The sequence below is a fragment of the Heptranchias perlo genome, chromosome 23, assembly GCF_035084215.1.
Source record: "Heptranchias perlo isolate sHepPer1 chromosome 23, sHepPer1.hap1, whole genome shotgun sequence".
Taxonomy (NCBI): domain Eukaryota; kingdom Metazoa; phylum Chordata; class Chondrichthyes; order Hexanchiformes; family Hexanchidae; genus Heptranchias; species Heptranchias perlo.
Genome location: NC_090347.1, coordinates 20,596,637 through 20,610,395, shown reverse-complemented (window position 1 = coordinate 20,610,395; position 13,759 = coordinate 20,596,637). Strand labels below are relative to the sequence as shown.

At 41.9% G+C, this 13,759-nt stretch overlaps 1 protein-coding gene across 1 annotated transcript in view; it reads right to left on the bottom strand.

Annotated features, from left to right (window-relative positions):
• abca5 (ATP-binding cassette, sub-family A (ABC1), member 5) overlaps window positions 1–13,759 on the bottom strand; it is a 90,292-nt gene that overhangs the window by 49,193 nt on the left and 27,340 nt on the right. The window contains exons 8-12 of the mRNA XM_068004144.1: window positions 10,693–10,840; window positions 8,952–9,129; window positions 7,068–7,126; window positions 5,885–5,995; window positions 113–288 (exon numbers count right to left, since the gene is read on the bottom strand). Of these exons, the coding sequence (XP_067860245.1) occupies window positions 113–288; window positions 5,885–5,995; window positions 7,068–7,126; window positions 8,952–9,129; window positions 10,693–10,840 (672 nt within the window). The remainder of the gene's footprint in view (window positions 1–112; window positions 289–5,884; window positions 5,996–7,067; window positions 7,127–8,951; window positions 9,130–10,692; window positions 10,841–13,759) is intronic.

Below are 13,759 nucleotides of genomic sequence, written 5' to 3'. Positions count from 1 at the left end.
GTACAATAACTAACACTGCAAGATCTCCCCTGGCAGTCTACAAGGGAACCAGCATCAAAAATGAATTATGAAGTGGTGTTAAAAAATGTCATACAAACTCTAAGAGACTTACCTCATTATCAATTTCCTGTGCAGTGATTCCTTTTATCATAGCAAGTATTTTTAAATGTTCCTTTACTGTAAGACTGTAGAATAGAACATCAAATTGTGGACAAACCCCAATCATCTTTCTGATCTCAATTATTTCATCTAACTCAGAAACTCTGTATCCATAAACTGTTGCACATCCTATGGGGTAGGAAGAAAAACTCACATTAAATCCTACACAATCCTGATACAAGCAAATTCCAAACCACGTACGCAAATTAATATCAACAGCAATTTATATAAGTTTTTCATCTGAGTCATGGTGTTTTCATGTTGTGACTCATGTTGTTCAGAGATGGTCTGATCATACATACAGGACTTAACAAAAACGAGCAAGGTACAATACTCACTCATTGAGTTGGCCTGACCATAAAAGCACAAGGAAGTTGCACTGCTACTCCAGCGTGTGCCTGGCTCCACTAGCTGGATAAATATATCAAATGGGTCCCTGATAATTCCCTATCGTGGTTTTTGTATGTTTGAAAAAAATAATTGACGAATTTAAAAATAAAAAGAAACATGAAAATTTATCAGATTTTATTGTTGCAGTGATAAACTGGAACATGCTAGTGACACAGCCTTTTGTGCAGATTGCAGGTGGAATACTGCTCACTTGTAAGGATGACTTGGTCCCATTTCTATTCTGGCTAGTTCAGTCTCGGAAATTTTGATATCATAGAATTACACTGAATGTACAGCACAGAAACAGGCCATTCGGCCAAACAGGTCCATGCTGGTGTTTATACTCCACATGAGCCTCCTCCCTCCTTCATCTAACCCAATCAACATATCCTTCTATTCCCTTCTCCCTCATGTGTTTATATAGATTCCCCTTCAATGCATCTATGCGAATCGCTTCAACTACTACTTGTGGTAACGAGTTCCACATTCCAACCACTCTCTGGCCAAAGACGTTTCTCCTGAATTCCCTAATGGATTTATTAGTGACTGTCTTATATTTATAGCCCCTAGTTCTGATCTCCCCCGCAAGTGGAAACATCTCCTCTACGACTACCCTATCAAACTCTTTCATAATCTTGAAGACTGCCATCAGGTCATCCCTCACTTCTCTTTTCGAGAGAAAAGAGCCCCAGCCTGTTCAATCTTTCCTGATAGGTATTATCTCTCAGTTCTGTTATCATCCGAGTAAATCTTCTTTGCATCTTCTCCAGTGCCTCTATATCCTTTTCATAATATAGAGACCAGAACTGTTCACAGTACTCCAAGTGTGGTCGAACCAAGGTTCTATACAAGTCTAACATAACTTCCCTGCTTTTCAATTCTATACCTCTAGAAATGAACCCCAGTGCTTTGTTTGCTTTTTTAAAAAAATGGCCTTATTAACCCGTGTCGTTACTTTTAGTGATTTGTGTTTCTGTACCCCCAGATCCCTCTACTCCTCTACCTCATTTAAACTCTTATTTTCCAAGGAGCATGTGGCCTTCTTATTCTTCCTACCAAAATATACCACCTCACACTTATCTATATTGAAATTCATTTGCCAATTATACACCCATTCTGTAAGTTTATTGATGTCTTCCTGTATTTTGTCGCAGTCCTCCATAGTCCTAACTGTACCCCCCCAATTTGGTGTCATCCGCAAAATTTGAAATTGTACTTCCGATACCCAAGTCCAAATCATTTATGTAAATGGTGAACAACAGTAGTCCAGCACTGATCCTTGTGGAACACCACTTCCCAACTTCTGCCAGTCTGACTAACTACTGTTAACCCCTACTCTCTGTTTTCTGTTTTGTAGCCAGCTTGCTATCCATTCTACTACCTATTGAAAACAATGGAAGTACAAGGAGCAGGAATCCAAGCACTGCCCAAGCAGCAGTAGGTTTGCTGTGAAAAAACACTGTATTTGCATTTAAGGATCGCCTGTCAGGCTACATGTAGACCTGGCTTTCCTGAGTGCAGCCGATGCCTGTGTTTTCTGTTTTGTAGCCAGCTTGCTATCCATCCTGCTACTTGTCCCCTGACTCCACATGCTCTGACCTTCGTCATGAGTCTACAATGTAGTACCTTATCGAAGGCCTTTTAAAAATCCAAATATATTTTATCTACTGTAATATATTTGCAAATATCTTTCTCAAACTTTTGGATGCTGCTCGAGATTTAAATAAATTTTATTTAATTTTTTAAAAACGTGATTTTCTTTGGAAAACAAGATTTATCTTTTTATTTTAAGGCTGGAAACATTTTGTAAGGTAAATACTCATTTTCCTGATGTTATAATTTGCAGGTAGAGTAATGTTTGTTTGTTTATTCCACTTTAAAAGTCTTTGTAAAATATACTTACAGGGTTTCCTACTGAAGGAAACTGTGTAGATTTAAAAATATCAGTTGGTCAGGGAATTGAGTCAGTAGTGAGAGGGGAAAGCATGCAACAGAAAATGGTCTTTTACAAATATCACAGGATTTGTATGCATAACTATGTAATCTAGCTCTCTATTGTATACTAAAAACTATGTGTGGTCTCAACGTTCCAAGTGCATTGCACCAGTAGGTGGGGCTGTCAACATAACATTACATGAGATAATGGGCTCGATTTTCGCGTCGGGTTTCCTGCGGGTTTCCAGCGGGGGGGCCCCCGAAAATCCCGATATCCGGTCACGTGACCGGATCGCGCCGAAATCCCGGCCACTTCCGGGTACCGCGCTGACGTGCGGGGCTGCGCGCGCAAGCCCCGCTGGTGGGAATCCCGCAGGCAATTGAAGCCAGCGGGGTTCCACTTGAGAGTACTTACCTTGCTTGTTGAGGTCATTTAATGAGCTGAAGCAGCTGTCAAAAGAGGAAGTGTGGGATTTTAGGTTCAAGGCAGTGAGTTTCACACACTGGGGGAAACAGTCTCTCTCCAACCAGGCGTGTTGCAGCCAGCAGCCTGTGGCAGGTGCCAAGGTGCACTCCACGGGGGAGAGCCCTCACCCACGCAGGAAGCCACCGCGTCACATAGGGCAACCCCTGCCCTCCACCACCCCCCGCCAAGCCAGAGGACAGACCGACACGAAACCGCAGCCCCAGTCCGAGGAACCACCCACCTACCCTGCACAACCCCTCAGACCAACAGCTGCCAGATGGGTGGTGCGTGGACACCCTTGGAGGACGAACAGCATGACCAGCCCCAGCAGCCTCGCAGTCCACGCCGTCCGCCGCAGAGACCTGGAGCCCCCCAACACGGTGTTGTTGCACGCCCACCTGCACAGCAGGAGGGAGGGCTACCGCAGGGAGAGACGCATCGCAGAGGGCACTACCCTCGCCACATGGTCCACAGACCGAGGCGCAGCTCCCCGGACCTCTCCGAGCAGCAGTGCACAGGGAGGCGCAGATTCGCTCGACATGTAGTCGTGGAGATCTGCAGGCTCTTTCATGCCGAGCTGCTCCTGGCTGGCCCCAGCACCAACTGCTTACCTGTCGCTGTCAAAGTCACCACTGCCCTCCACAACTTCTCCTCCGCATCCTTCCAGGGTGCAGCCGGCTACACCGCCGATGTCTCTCAGTCGTCTGCGCGGAAGAGCCCTGCAAATACACCTGCACCTACTCTGCAGTAACACGATGGGTGGCATCAGTGGTGGGTCCTCATAGTGATACCCAGGAGCGGGCATTATTGGACACAACGGACAGGATTCCCGGAGACATGGCAGTGGTGGTGTCAATATAATGTGTGCTGTTTGTTGCTCTGAAATTCAATATAGGTAACACCCAGGACAAACCCTCAGACACCCTTGTGCACCCCCTTCATGCTCACGACACGTTTGCCTTACGCTGCCTACTGCACATATGTGATGCATGCCCTGTGGCTGCAGCACAGGTGGTGGCAGGTTGAGTGAGGCTGGCCGTGAGGGAGATGCACAAGAGGGTGAGTATGGGATGGAGCAATGAGATTGTATGAGGATTGGGTTGCGTGTTAGTGGCAGGATGAGTACTGGCGAGGTGAGTAGGTGGAGGTAAGATGAGGATGGGGTTTGAGTGGGTATGAAGGGTGATGTGACAGAGTAGTGTTGGCGGTGCCGAAGGAGATGTGGGGTGGGGGCAGTGTTGTGGCAGACGGATTGTAGGGGAAAGACTTTGTGTTCTCACTGTGGCTGACCTACTGCGGTCATTGCAGCGCCTCCTGCATTGTATGCAGGTGGGCGATATGTTGGTGGTGCAGGTGACCCCCTCTGCCACCTCGAGCCAGGCCTTCTTGGTGGCAGAGGCAGGCCGCTTCCTCCCGCCCGCCGGGGGGAAGATCTGTGTCCTCCCCCTCCTCCTCACCCCATCTGATGATACCTGGGGTGAGGCATCATTAAACTGGGAGCAGCCTTCCCCCTGGGCTGCTCCATGCTGCAATTTGTTCCATTGGTTGCAGCATGTCAGTGGAGGACTGCCCCTTTAACTAGAGAGCCTCCAGCTGACAGATCGTACTGCGCATGCGCAGCCCGCCCGACGCGCAGGCCAGCGCCGCGGACCCCGGAGGAGCAGGTAATTGGATCCTATTAGTGGTTTGCCTGCTACGATCGCGCGGGCAACCCACTAATTTCGCCGAGCGTGTTGACCACGCTCCCGAAACCCAACCCGCCGGAAACCCGCAGGCCTGGCAAATTAGAGCCCAATGTTACGTGAAAAGCCTACCCTGAATGCCCTCAATTTAATATCTACCACTGCAGGAGCTTCCCAAAAAGACCAAAAATGCAGAGGTGAAAAGTACAGTAAAAATTTGCTGAAGAACAAGGAAATGTGAGGAATAGAAAAGGAGTCTGAAAAATCAACGATCTCCCAACAACAAAGAAACAGCCCAAGCATGGGACAGGACGATCAACGCCACGGAGAAGAATCCACAGAAGCAGTAATCGACAGGTAGAACTAACAGGCAACCAAAACACTAGACACAGATAAACTTGGTAACCTACGAGAGAACATACTGGCGAAATGGAGATGGAAAGGTTTTTGAAATGGAGATGGAAAGATTGCTGATGTGCAAAAGACCCTGACCAACATTGATTATAAAGTAACCGACTCTAATCTAATAGTCTTGAGGTTGAACGACTTCAAAAATGAACAAATCTTGGCCCAATTGGGAGGAAAAATATCCCCCACTGCTCAGGAGAAAATAAACGCACCCCTACCCAAGGATAAAGTGGAGATCCACTTAAACTGTTATGGATGGAATGATATCAAAATTGTTTACTGTATATTGCAGTACAGCCTGTTGCAGCACGGTATCCTGTGAAGTGAACAAAATGTGTAATGTTTCTTGATTTAAAAATATGCTGCTGCATGTCAAATATTTGATTTTCTGGATTTTAATTTATTGATCGATAAAAATTAACCAAGAAAAAAATTGCCTACTACCCCACACCTGTTAAAAAGAATCTCAGCACCACCTCCCCCAACCTGCTGAAGAGAAAATTGCCCACTGGCATCCTCACCTTGTCTGCTCACTCCACTGAGGTGAACAAAAACTACAGCCACCTTCAATGAAGTGAATTTAGGCTCCATCCCTTCCCACCGAGTGCAATTTCATCCAAGGCCTCCTAGTCTCTTCCTCTTTCCCCCACTTCTCCCTCCTCATTCTTACTCTCTTGAACTTGCAAGTTACAAGAAGTCCTTGTCCCACTGTACTTTCAACCATATCAGCATTCCTGAAATAATTGGTCAGCTTCTGTTAGTTTTCACATGTATGCAGATGGACTATGGTGGGAAATTAATTCTGATTTTGTTCTTTGTGGTGCAATGATCCTTTCTTTCTTACCATCCGACAGAGGACACAGTCCTGAGAGAACGTTAATTAATGTAGTTTTTCCAGTTCCGCTGTGGCCCAGTAGTGCTGTGATCTGATCTTGATAAACATCAAATGACAAACCTGAAGATAAAGTGTATTATGCACATAAAAATTATAAATTCTAAACAACATTATCATTTTTCTTCCTTGTCCCCTTAAAAGAAAATCCACATTCATTTTTCCTTTCTTTCAGTCCTCCTGCATCAGTCACCAGCTAAGAGGCCAGAAAGATCCAATCCACCCTGAAAGAGGGCAAAGCAGCACATATGCAGCAAATTTTTGATTTCATAGAATCATACAGCACAGGAGGCCATTTGACCAATCATACCTGTGCTGGCTCTTTGAAAGAGCTATCCAATTAGACCCACTCCCCTGCTCTTTCCCCATTGCCCTGCAAATTTTTCCTTTCCAAGTAGTTGTCCAATTCCCTTTTGAAAGTTATTACTGAATCTGCTTCCACCACCCTTTCAGGCAGTGCATTCCAGATCATAGCTCACAGCGTAAAAAAAAATTCTCTTCATCTCCCCTCTGATCTCCATTTCTCCCCCATACACTGTGGAAAGCACCATCCCAGGAAGAGTCACCATGGGCTGCTGTCACAGACCACTAAAAGCAGTATCACAGCAGCGTTAGTGAAGCCTGAGAGCGGGTCACACATTGTTGCCCTTCTAGGGCACAGATGACACAAGGAACCAAATAGGATGCAACAGGGGAGAAAATATAAAATATTGCAATCAGGGAAGTCTCAGCTTCAAAAGTAAAATTATGTTTATATTCTTCAAACAAGCTGAATTGGAAAAACTACAAGGCTTACAAAGTAACCTTGAATTACTATTAGTAGCTCGTGTCATGTCCTCAGAGGGAAGGGAGCAGTTGTTAATAAAATCAACTTAGGCAGAAGATCTATAGAGGAATGGTATTTTATGCGCTAAAGTGAGACTTACCTATTAGTGTCAAAAACTATTAAAATCATTCATGTAAAATAAGTGAATACTTTACAGGCACATGGATAAAAATAGCCATACAAATTGATATTCATAGCCTAGTAACATTAGTTTATATCATCTTTGCCCTGAGCAGAATTGCCAGGCATTAAACTGATACAAAAATTAATAGTGAAGCAATCAGTACAGCAAAGAGCCAACACACAAACCTTTGAGCGCTTCTATCTTCTTCTCTTTCCCTTTATATAACTTGTGAACACCATTTAACCTGAAAAAGTACCAGGCACAGTCAGAGGTTTGCACTAGTTACTGAATATTGTTTTCTTATTGATCTATGTATTGCTTATTTCATTAAAAACCTTGCGAGTCCTGGGTTCAATGCCAGGACCACCTGATTACAATGCATGTATTTACATCACTATGGTGATGGGTCCAACTTTATTAGACAGTACTTTGAATAGTAATAAATAGAACAGTGTACTCATCTTACACTAATTATTTTCTGTGCCATCCCTGTTAAAAACTGTGCAAGAAAATGATTTGGTATGACTGATTTACACAATTGTTGCAGACACAATTTTAGCAGTTCTGCTAACCATTTCTACCAATAAGGAAAATTTCTGCATTTTTTTAAATGATTTCATATAGACCAATTTTTAAAAATGATTTCACCTAGTTGTAGCTGAAAAGGAGTCCCTTTATTTTTGTATAGAATGTACAGCACAGAAACAGGCTGTTAGGCCCAATTGGTCCATGTTCATGCTCCACACAAGACTCCTCCCACCCCTCTTCATCTAACCCTATCAGTATATCCTTCTATTCCTTTCTCCCTCATGTGTTTAGCTAGCTTCCCCTTAAATGCATCTATGCTATTCGTATCAACTACGCCTTAGGGCAGCGAGTTCCACATACTAACCATTCTCTGAGTAAAGAAGTTTCTTCTGAAACTGAAGGAAAGTTAAGATGGAAGTCAACTTCCCTTGCCTCACTTCAAGGTAGAGGCCTGATGATAAACTGGCAAGAGGACCAGGCCCTGTTGTTCTATTTATAAGTTAGTCAGGGTGCAGAAGCTTTGTCCTAAATGCTGATCAACTTATACATGGTGAAAGTATTAATAGATACACGAGGGCAGGACAAGGTGTGAACATCGTCTCATCAATGATTCTACACACAGGGTACTCCATTGTGTCTTTGAACTTAATTGATTGACAATTCTTTACTCAGAAGCATTTGGACTGAGATAAATAGGAGATTTCTCCTGTGTCTTAATTTAGTTCAGTCTATTTGACAGCTGGGTATGATGTACTGCGCAAGAATTTTTCATCGTTCATGTACAATCATCACATCATGAAGGTCTTCATCAGTTTAATCCAAAAGTCTTGTCTTGCAACAAATCATGTAAGAAATGCATTCTAGAAAAGGGTACTTCAATTGCTTGTGGACTAATTCTTTGTTTTCTAAGTATTTGTATGATCAGTAACTTGCTGTGTTACTACCTTTTGTGTATTATCTTACTTGTAAATAGATCTATTGCTTTTAGCCTGTATTGCCTTTCAGAACAGACAGGAGAATGTGTTGGGCATCTCACGTGATGTCTAAGTTATGGGGCAATTGTTAGTTGCATGACACGCTATTCTACTCACAGCATGCATAAAGGTACGTACGGTTCACAGAAAACTATCTGCTCATGGAAACTGTTGTTCTGCTGAGAACATCAAGTTAAGAGTGCTGGGAGAAAGCCCAAACTGTAACATAACCGTACACCCAGTGTAAGGATACAAAAAGAAAATAGTCTCTTTACTGTACAAGAGAAAAACAGGTTGATTAAATCACTAATACATAGCTTCCTGTATATTACCCTGCCCAATCAATATACCTCCCCTGTGTAATAATGTAATTTACAAGCCAAAGAACGCTGATTTATAATACATTTCAATGTCTACTAGAAACCAGAAACACCACTGTGCATACTTAGTGGCCATCAGTCTGCCACGGTTCAATTTAAATCAAGAAAGCCCATCAGTTAAAAAGACAAGGTCTTAGATACCGGGTCACACTCCCAAAATACCCTTTTTTTGGGATGCTGTTCATACCTGATTGCTTCTTTTCCCTTAAGCTCTGTAGGTACCGCTTCCACCACCTCACTAAACCCAGACTCAAGGCTGAGTTCATTTTCGCTAACAGCATCAATTTGATCATAATGTTTCTGTTTATGGAACCAATAAGAGGGTTGAAGGAAATAGAAGAAAGGTTGACGCTGCCCAAATTCACCTAAATGAGCAAAGGAAGCAGACATTTTATGATAAAATCTGAGTGCATTACAATAAATGCTTAAAGATTATGAAATATCTTAATTCCTGAAATAAATATCAAACCACTATATATATATATTTATTAAGAACACTAACCATGTTGAGCATTGCAGCAATGATAAAACCAACTTGGATCAACAGGAAGAAAAAGCGGGTTAAGAGACATCATACTTCTGATGCAACAGAGGAATTTAAAGAAAATTACAGATTTTGAAATCTAATACTACTTAGCCATATGCAAACTACCCTCTGCACAATACTGTTACTGAGCTTTCCTCGGAAAATGAAAGCTACAAACATTCAGCAAAGGGGCAAACATACATGTAAAACCTTAATTTACTACATCCTCAGATATAAACACTATTCTTCTCTCCTATTTAGCAGAGAACACGCATAAAAATGCAATCTGTGCAACACAATTCTGGTTGTCTCTGTGATGGTCTCAAACACAGTCTTTAGAAAGAGTGCACAAGAGTACAATAAAACATGTACCAGTCATGACATTTTAGAAAGAAAGTCAATATAAATTTGATGCACAACATAAAAATCTAAGAAACCTAATTTTTCAGTCCTGTGCTGTATTACATTTCTGCAGTATTCAATGTCTGCCACTAGACATTATCAGCTCCCTTTGCACCCAGTGCACAACACAAGAGCTGTAGTTACTTCAGTGATTTCTAAGTATGGTACTACAGTATATATGCAAATATAGTTATCCTGTTCAAATATAGTTATCATGAAATTTTAAATATTAAAAACATGAAGTTTAGGGTAGCCCAATCAAGGTAACTAAAAGAGGCTTCACTGCAAATAAACCAGCGTATCACAGCTGGACAATCATTTTCTTTTAAAGTTGAAATTGCTCAAGTTGCTGAAGATGTTGATCTGGCTGCTGAAAAGTACTAACTAAACACTGTAGCAATTCTTTCAGATAAAAAGGTTTAAGAGAATACACTTATGGGATATAGTTCTTTGGAACAATCAGAATAATCAAATAATATGTGATTTATATTAATGCTCCTTTTTAAATGGACAATCGTTATTTAAGCAAATGGAACATACAGGAACTATTAAAAACACAGAAAATAAATGTCATTTCACCTTTCAAGACAATCCTGTTTTCATTTGTAATATGGCATACAGTGTAGAATTTCAAGTATTTACAGATACTAATTAAGCCATGGCTTAATTGGCAGTATTCAAGTTGACTAAAATCCTACCCCAGCACAGAGAACATCCTTCTTTCTAATCAACTAAAAGCTGACTGAAGTATTCAGTCAATACTGACTACATCCAATCATTTTTTTAAAAAATTCTCTCACTTTAAATAGTGACCAATCGATTGCCGTTTAGCAGGATGGAACACACTTCTGAATTTGGCAAGGATCTCTGCCTCAAGCACCAATTTGCCAACCTGTGAATTATTCAGATGTTGACCTGTACCCAGCAATTCCTACAGGCAAAAATATCTCTCCTATCAGATGTGTCTAAAAATCTCTGTCTTACTTGTGTTTTTACATACCTGGGAGGACTTGGTCAAGGTATACAGCAACAAGCAGATACAGGAGACTGTCTAGGACCAGCATGAGAAGAGGGATATATAAGGGGAATGGGCTTGCTGACAAGTTTGAGGGCTGAGCACCATCACCAATAGCTTCAAGGAGCACAACCTAGCAAAAGAAAAAAGGGGCTACAATTTAAAAACTATCTAGCAAGAAACAAGGCAAGTGTGCAACATATAACATAAATCACAGTTGAGAGCAAAATAACTGAATTTACATCAGTTTCTAAACAGACTTCATGGGGGAGGAGATTGAGAACTTCAAAATAATAGAGCATTGGAATTCCAGAGGTAAGAAAATCCAATAGGACCATTCCAACTCCATAGTGAAATTATGGGTGGGCACTGAATGTACACAGAGTAAACTACTGTCCAGATAGCCTCACTTGCCAGCTGAAGGAGGTTGCATTACAGTGGTTTCCATGGGACTGGGGAGAGGGAGAAGGCAGGGCAAGAAAAAACACAGGATAAAACATACATACTGAAAAAGAGAAGGCAAGCATCTATTGAAGTAGTGTTTTTATAAATACTAATGATCACCTTTTATTAAGTCATATCTCTATACAAGCACAATTTACCATACCCAATGTAAATTCACACTTCTGCCTCATAAGATTGTTTCACTCAACAGTGCAGTAGTGTAATGCATTAGCACAGTGATATGTGAGTTCATTGAAACATTTCCCAAAGTACAAAATCGCCAATCTCAGCTCTGCCGTGTTGGAGATATGAAGTAGAAGTCAATTGTTTTCCCCTCATACAGGTTGAGCTGGTTTTGGCGCCATACAGTTTGGTCTTACCCTCATACCTGGCCCTATTAAAATGAAAAACAGAAGGACAAATTTCACCCTCTTTCTGTCCCCCGTTTCTCTCACGCAGTTCCCTGTAGCCAGAGTGTCATTGACAAGATTGCAAATAGGCCACCTGCCAGTCCAACCAGCCAAGCAAAGAATGCAAAACAAAAAGTTCTACTTAATAGAGAAATTCAGTTTAGTCAAAATACCATGACTGCTCGGGGTGTATTAACCAGTAATATACAGCCTGTACTGATGTTGACATTCTACCATACATATTGTATGATATTCTGGTTTTCAAATTGGAGTATGCAAGTCATCGGATTTGTTTGCCAACAGATTTTTGTATTTTTTTCCTTTTGTTAACCATCTATAATAAAAAAAAATTGATAAAATCTCCAATTTATAGCACAATCACCTTTAGGAAGTTAGGAGAAAGGGTCCCTGGGAGTGTATCAGTATTTGCACAGTAACCCCCATTCAGAAAAATGTGAAACCACTGGTCTACCATGTAATGCTTAGAGGAAGGAAGGTGCAGCAAATAACACTTTCCTACATAACGCCCCCTTAATATTGATCTTGCTGTCTGTAATAATAAAAATGGCAAATACATAATTTATGCAAATCACTTTTACATGCAGATGGAGGTCTCTGGTGCCATTATCTTGTCGAATGACATCAGCTGACTCTGGACATTCCATTGTTAGCACGGTAACATTGCACTTTGACAATCAGTTGTTTTACCATAATACATTTTTTTTAAAAAGCAGCAAAATAGCTGAAACTACGAAGAACTGACTGAACAAGGACGTTGAAACTGATAGGACTTGTTGAATAAACAAACAGGATGAAACTGACAATACTGATTGAACAGAGGCAGAGTACAATTGACAACAGTTATACTGAGGAGAAAGGTGTCATCCTTGGCTCAGTGGTAGCATTCCTGCCTCTGAGTCAAAAGGCTACGGTTTTGAGCCTCACTCCATTCAGCCCTGGCGTATGGAGACAAGAGATCTGGTCTCTGAATACTGGTTGACATCCAAACGTGTTACTCGTGTTTGATGGGAGTGCAGTGGCGACCCCCTATCGCATCTGGCTGTTTCTCCTGGTAGGGAGTTGTGAGGAAGTCCATATAAACAACATCCATAGTCAGTCCCCTATCCACTACTTTAGTCACTTCTAAACAGTGAGGAGGATAGTAACAGACTTCAGAAGGGCGCAGACAGACTGGTGAAATGGACAGACACATACAGATGAAATTTAATGCACGCAAGTGTGAAGTGATGCATTTGGTAGGAAGAATGAGAATAGGCAATGTAAACTATTTGGTACAATTTTAAAGGGGGGTGCAGGAACAGAGAGACCTGGGGGTCCACATACACAAATCTATGAAGGTGGCAGGACAAGTCGAGAATGCTGTTAAAAAAAGCATATGGGATCCTGGGCTTTATTAATAGAGGCATAGAGTACAAAAGCAGGGGATTAATGCTTAACCTCTATAAAACACTGGTTAGACCTCAGCTGCAGTATTGTGTCCAATTCTGGGGACCACACTTTAGGAAGGATGTCAAGGCGTTAGAGAGGATGCAGAAGAGATTTACTGGGATGTCGGCCTTCAGTTATGTGGAGAGATTGGAGAAGCTGGAGTTGTTCTCTTTAGAGCAGAGAAGGTTAAGAGGAGATTTGATAGAGGTGTTCAAAATCATGAACAGTTTTGGTAGAGTAAATAAGGAGAATTTGTTTCCTGTGGCAGAAGGGTCAGCAACCAGAGGACACAGAGTTACGGTGATCGGCGAAAGAGCCAAAGGTGACAGGAGGAAACATATTTTACGCAGCGAGTTGTTCTGATCTGGAATGCATTGCCTGAAAGGGTGGTGGATGCAGATTCAATAGTAACTTTCAAAAGGGAATTGGATAAATACCTGAAGGGTAAAAATGTATCGGTCTGTGGGGAAAGAGCAGGGGAGTGGGACTAATTGGATAGCTCTTTCAAAGAGCAGGCACAGGCACAATGGGCCGAATGGCCTCCTCCTGTGCTGTACCTACTATGATACTATGACCTACATTGGTCCATGTAAAAAGAGACTTTGTTTTGGAAACAACCCACAGCATGATCTGCTGGTTGTAAAGCAGTGGAAGAAATGGGTTGACTCGTGTGCTGCTAGGAATAGGAGAGAAATACTGAGGAGAAATTCAATTAACTGACAAGTTTAAAATGACCAACACTGCAATGA